General features: G+C 30.1%; 1 protein-coding gene across 1 annotated transcript; it reads right to left on the bottom strand.

The window, feature by feature from the left end:
- Nucleotides 1-1,639: 1,639 nt before the first annotated feature.
- Nucleotides 1,640-3,032, bottom strand: LOC114305718 (F-box/kelch-repeat protein At5g43190). The gene has a single exon (XM_028250853.2). It carries the CDS (start codon nt 3,015-3,017, stop codon nt 1,764-1,766), a length of 1,254 nt encoding a protein of 417 aa, XP_028106654.2. The 5' UTR covers nt 3,018-3,032; the 3' UTR covers nt 1,640-1,763.
- Nucleotides 3,033-7,059: the final 4,027 nt, after the last annotated feature.

Here is a 7,059-nt window from a genome sequence, read left to right on the forward strand (position 1 = left end):
GAGGGGTAATCCGCACATGGTCCAAACTATAAGGTGGTAAAGTGAAATTTGTCCTTGTTCAAATATTTAACTATTTATTCAAATGTTCCACTATAAGTACAGGTAGGGCTAGACATAGGGTTATCCGATCCGCGAAAACTGTCCAACCCAAACCGCCTGCACCTATTTAGGCGGTTTCACAAAATCGTTAGAGTTGGATGCGGGTTAGAATTTTTCTATTTTACGGGTTGTGAGCGAGTCGTGAGTCTTACCCGTACCCGAACCCAAACCCGCTCGCATCTTTATAAGGACCGTCAGATTTTCTTGTAAGTTTTGTAGAAAGAAAAGATAAAGTTTGTGGCAGGTTTTTTCTATCTCAGAATCTTTCTCCGCATTTGAATTCTTTGTTGTCTTTGGACAAAGTTTCAAGATTTGTTTCACAAATTATTTTATTTGTTTTTTAGACCACAAAATAGGGATTTAAACTTTTTTTTTTTCTTTTTCTCCTAAAGAAAATTCTTAGAAAGATTGAAAATGAAATAAATAATATAATTTTCATTTTCTATGGAGTTTGCAAGTTTGCAAATGTTTTTATTTTATGGGTTTGGATGAAATTTGACAACAATTTATTTTGGTTCCCAACTAGTTATTATTATTTCATTTTGATTTTTGAATGAATGTAAAAGTTAATGAAAAATTACTTTTAGGTAAGTTGATTTTGAATGATTTACTTTAATTGTGTTGTTGGGTACTAGATAGTTCATGAATTTTTAAGGGAAAAAGTCCAATCCACAAACTACCCGCAATTACCCACACGTTTGCGAACCTTATCCGCACAAACCACAACCGGCATTGCGGGCAGTTGCGGTTTCAATTTTTTTCCAAACCGCAGACATGCGGGCTAGGTCCAAACTGCAAACCAAACTGTCAAAAACCGATCCGGAAACACCCCCTATATACAGATGTCACCCATCTATTTGCTTATTTGTTCAATCAGCAGTGATTTAGACCACTAAAATAACATCACTAATGCCAGCTCTAATGAGCTGGTAGTGAAAAAAAAAAAAAAAAAAAAACAAAAAAAAAACAACAACAACAACAGAGTAAAACATCACATCAGGAAGTGGGTCCCACCAATTAGTGCTCTCCTAATACTCCTAAATTAGTGGTCTTAAACATTTTTCTTGTTCAATATCACCTACTTATTCAACTCACTGCCACCTGCTAGCTGCTACCACCATCCGCCTACAACTTTTCAGGGACTTTTCTCACGAATCACTGTAACAATAGTAAATTTCTAAACTAAATGCTTAAGAAAATAAGTTTGCTAAAATTCAACATTGATCGCTGTGTAACTGTGAGTTTTGCTAGTTAGGTAGTTTCAGATTGAATAGGGGTCATTCAGAACTGATCCCACAACCTTATAAAAACTCTTTGAATTACTATTTTGTCATCCAACAATTAAATTGTTCTATGGACTTATCATCTACCCGCACCACATCAATAGAATTATAAAAATCCAAAATAATAATAATAATCATAATAATAATAATAATAATAATTGATTTGGCTGTTTGAAGAAAATCCCAGTTCACAAGCTTTAATTGATGAGCATCAAATCAAAAATAAACAAGGGTCACACACACACACACACACATGATTAGATTGTGCAAATAGGATTAACGGTAAGAAGATAAAAATCAATCACAGAAGTGACACAAATCATGAATAAAGAAAAGGAAACCCAGATCAAAAACCATTCACACAGAATGGGAGGACAGAGCTCAAACAAATCCCTGTAGCTGAGGAACAAGAGAGAACCACCTGAAACCACAACTCCATTTCTCAGGCAATGAAGGAGATTTAGGAAGCCAATGCCAAGTCCTCCTTGAAATCTTGTAATACAAGATCTCAGGCCAACTATAGCAGCATACACAAATCAAACCCTGATGCCAAAAGCAATAAACATGCTCGTAATTGTGGTAACAAACTGACATGAATTTCCTACATATCATCTCTGGAACACTCCCAATCTCAATCCAATTCTCTGCTCCTCCATCTTCTGATCTACTACTCAATTCCCACAATTTCATGTTCCTCGAAATCCCATTTTGCCCAATTCCTCCAATCAAGTAGAGCTTTTCGTCCCCATCGCTCGCCAACCGAACAAACATAAGCTCACTCGGTAACTCAATCATCGGCCTCTTCCAATTCCCAGTTTCCAGATCGAAACACAGAATTGAAAAAGGCTCTGGGGTTGTCATATACAAGTACCCATTATAGGACACACCTTCTTGATGATAATCATCACCCAGAATCGGATCGATTCCATCGAATTGTTTCCAGAGATCAAGCCCAGAGTCATAGACAAAAGCATGGTTTGACGACCCATAAGAAGAACAAAGCATGAAGAGTTTGTACCCACTTGATGTGGAAACCAGAGTGAGGACCTCAAAGGCAAATGGGTGAGTTGGGAATTTGATAATTCTTGAAGATCTTGCAAAGAGGTTGAAGACAACGAAAGAAGAAGAGTTTGGGAGAGAGAAACAGAGGAGGCCATGGGAGATGGAGAGGAGGATTGGCTCTGCAGTAGAAGAGGAATAGGAGGAAGGTGAGCAGGATAGCACGGGAGAGAGGGAGAGAGAGAAGTTGCGCCAGGTGTTGAGGATAGTGTCGTAGAGAGAATAATGGTGATGGAAGTTTGGGTGTGAAAGCAAGAGAAAAGAAGAGAAAGGTGTAGAAGAGGAAAAGGAAGAAGAGTGTTTGGAGATGAAGAGAGGAGAGAAGATGAGAGAATTGAAGTGTTTAGAGGTTGATCTGAGGCTCAAGAAAGTCTTCAAAGGTAGGCAAGACAGTATGTATTCGAGGAGGTTCTCCGGCAACTGGCTCCATATTCCGGGATCCATTTCCGGAGAATGTGAACAAGTCTTGTTTTTGTGTACTTCCACCACCGCCGCCATCATCAAAGCCTCTAAATCTAAGCCAAGTCTTTGATCCAAAACGTGTGGGGTTTTAACGTGGAAATTTTGCTTACCCATTGATTAAAATAAGGTCAGAGAGACAACTGTGCTTTGCTCATGATTACACAATGCTTTGTCTATGAAGTAAAAGGGAAATTATGTGGTGTTTTGGTAAATTGATAAAAAGTTAATTTTTTAATTTTTTTAGTTTATTTTGTTTTTTTGTAAGTAAAAAATATGAGAGACGATGTGATCCAAAATGGGTAAAAAAATTAAAAGTTAAACTTTTTACTTGCTTCCCAAAAGACTCCTATATCTTAGAGATATCTCATTCATTATCCTTAAAAACTATTCTTAATAGGATGATCATGGATTTATCCAATCCGCCTTACTCATCCAACCCGATTTAATTCGATTGATTCTGGGCGGATATATATCTTTTGGCGAATAGATGTAAATGAAATATTTCAAAATTTGCAAATATCGCTCGAATCGCGGATCAACCATCCTACACTCATATGAACTCAATCCACTCTTAGAGGAAGTTCAAAAAAATAAAATAAAATAAGGAACTCACTAAGAATATAACAACATAGAATAGAATTAATAAAATATATTTTTGTAAAAATAAAAAGTAATACACTAAAACTATACATGCATGGTGACATGGCCTATTATAGACAAATAATACACATTTTTTTTATTACTAGTTATTGGAGATTATAAAAGTAATTAATTATAATTCGAAAAAAATATCCAAAATTTATAGAGTCCAAACTGTCAAACCAATCATATCCATCCGCCAACCCGTACAACCCGCTCAATCCGCATCTACCAAACCGGTGAACGGATGGGGATTGATTTTTTCTAATCTGTCTAATTTTAGACGAATGGCGGATGGGATGCCACCTGACCCAATCCGATCTACTATCACCCCTAATTCTTAATGATGTGTCTGACAAGTGTCAAATTTTAATTTGTCAAATATTTTATCATGTAGAGTCTAATCTCAATGTTACATTATTAAGGGTGGTTTAGCTGAGGTAAATTAGGGGATGAGCATTGTCATGGTTAGGATGTTTGTAATTTTAAGTTATCATATATTAGTAGTGTTAGTTATGATTTGACACATATTGTATCATTAGTTATGATTCATTATGATGATATTATTTGATTATAATCCAAAATATTTTTAGTTATACTTTATATTGTTTTTGGTTACGAATTTTTTATATTTTATTATTATGACTTTAAAAAGATTTAATTATGACATTTGTAGCCTACAAATCTAAGTAAAAATATGGGCAAATTATATTTTTGACCCATGTAAGTCAAATTTTACTTTTGGTTCTATGGTTTTAATTTGAACATTTTGATTCCTAAACTTTCTGTCTAATTTTATTTTAGTCCTTTTGTTCAAGTTGAAGGCTAAAATTAATAATGTTAGAACAGACATTAATCTTATGAGATGTAGATAGAAAAAATTAACAAAAATTTGAACATAATGATAAAATTGAAACTAGACTTAAAATAGAAAGATCAAATTGTTCAAATTAAAATAATAAGGATCGAAGTAAAATTTGAATTAAATTATAAGGGTGAAAATTATAATCTACCCTAAAAATATTTATTAAATGTTTGAAATCTAAAATGTGTATGGCAAATTTGTTTCAATTGCGACTCACACCATACATAAGGAAGTTTGAGAAACATTAGAGAGTCACAATTTATTCACAATGATATAGTAAGGGATTGAACCTTACACAATTAAATTTATGGCAAATTAAAATTTTACACACAACTTGTCATGTCATAATGAGTAAAATTATATTAATTAAATTGTGAATCTCGATCTTTCTTCAAGAAGATTATATTGTACAATTAAATTTTGGACATTTTCTAATATTTATTTTTTATATATTACACCTGTACTATATATTATAGCAAAGGGATTTTTTGTGAGGAGCTTTATGGGAGTTTCAAAACTTTCAACTAAATTTTTAAAATTTTGAATTAAAAAATAATTTTAAAAAATGTTATTGGCCAACACATTAATGTAATAATTATAAAAATACTAATTATTCTATGATATATGCTTTTCAAAAGGAAAGTTAAAACTCTTACAAAAATTCAAAATAATAGATTAAAATTAATTCTCCTTTCTCTTTTTCCTTCAATCTATTCTCTCTTTACGCAACCTTAACTATTACACAATTAAACTTGTTTTCACAGCATATAAAACTTATTTATCGCTGAAAATATTGTTTCATACAAGGGATCACGACAACATTTTTAAATTCGTTTGAGAGAGATATTCAAGGTTAGTTAATGTTTATTATTTTCTATTAATTATGTCCCAATTTTTTCTTCAGAATTCATGGCTAACTGTAATATAGTCAAGGAGGTGATGGCTGTAGGGTGGAAAGGAAGGGCAGCATCAAGGAATTTAAAGTGTAGATCCACTCCAAAATCATTTATCATTTGATAAATTTCTATTAGTAAGGTATGTTCTCTACTACAATATTTTCTATTGGATAAAGTACTATATTGAAAAATGTTAATGTTTTGGATTTTTCTAAATTTTTTTAGAGAAATATGATGGAGTGTTTGTGATGATTCAGAATGTAAAGAAGATACTTTTGTGTTTACATTTAAAAAATAAAAATAAATTGTGTGTTTATATATTTTTTTATAGCAATAAGTATTTTAATTGTTTTCACTATAACATTCTGGTATTTTCTTTTTCTTTTTTTTTTTTTCTTTTTTTTTTGGAGGTTATAACCTTGTTCATAGTTATTATATCTTGCAATGATTGTGCAAAATAGTAAGCTAATTAAAGTAATTTTTTTTATATTTAGGTTACGTTTACACAGTTTGCAAACATTTTTTAAAAAAAATAATTTTGCATGTCATAGCCTATATTCAGTATGATTTATTCAATTATATATATATTTTAAGAATTTGTGTCAAAGTGTTTGGTATAACATGTATTTTATAAGGTATAATTATTTTAAATAAATTAAAAATTAAGAGATGAATGTTTTTATTTTTTTACTTTTTGAGATTTTTTTTTAATTTTATATTGTTAAATGTTCCACATATCATTATATCTTGCAATGATTGTCCAAAATTAGATTTATATAAACTTAAGTTTAAATTTTAAACTGTCGAATAAATCTTTCCATATTATTTGAAAATAATTGAAATATAATATTATTGTCATAATTGAAATATAATATTATTTGAAAATAATTTCTTTTTGTATTATTTGCAAATAATGCTTAATTTGAAAAAGGAAACCCTACATCAAATAAATCTTTCCATATTAATCTTTCTAGAATTTAAAATACAATTTTAAAAATCTTTTCATATTAGTCTTTGGAAGCAATATAGTTAAAGAAAATTTGAAAAGTATTATTAATGGATTGATTGACTTTTGTAGATGTAGGGTTTCCTTTTCCAAATTAAGAATGATTTGTAAATAATACAAAAAGAATTATTTTCAAATAATATTGCATTACAATTATAATAACATACGCAATGAGTTAATTACCTAAAAATTCTATTTACAAATGTTATGATAGCTTAGGTCTTATCCAAGATTTTTTAAACCAAAAGTCCTATTTAGTAAAACTGAAAATATTATCAATTTTTTTTTAATTTTTAAAAATAAGAACATTATTAATTTTGCATGGTAATATTCAAAATAATTGTTTCACTAACTGATAAAAAAAAAAAAAGGAGTATAAGATATTAAACGTTTTTGCGCTTCTACTTATTGGTTTGATTCAACAATCCAATAAAATTGAGAACATTTCAGTTTTTTCATTTTTCATTTTTTTTTTCAGTTTTGTATATATCAATGTTCCATCATCATGCTCCTTTACAGACACAAAATTTTTAATTTTGCACAAAAATTAATTCAATTTTTTCAAAAAAAAAATATATATATATATATATATATATTTTGCACATAATTTTGTTTTAGTTTTTTTTCAATTTGAAAGTTGATGTTTTAAAATTTTGAAAATCAAAATAAATATCAAATCATCATGTTCCTTTATAGATAATCATAAATGATGAACAATCATTATTTGAAGGGCTATTCCAACAATTAAAA

The sequence above is a fragment of the Camellia sinensis genome, chromosome 6 (assembly GCF_055761805.1).
Source record: "Camellia sinensis isolate YWXY chromosome 6, ASM5576180v1, whole genome shotgun sequence".
NCBI lineage: Eukaryota > Viridiplantae > Streptophyta > Magnoliopsida > Ericales > Theaceae > Camellia > Camellia sinensis.

Coding starts and splice junctions, on each gene's coding strand:
- LOC114305718 (XM_028250853.2), bottom strand. CDS start 3,017: ATGGGTAAGCAAAATTTCCACGTTAAAACCCCACACGTTTTGGATCAA.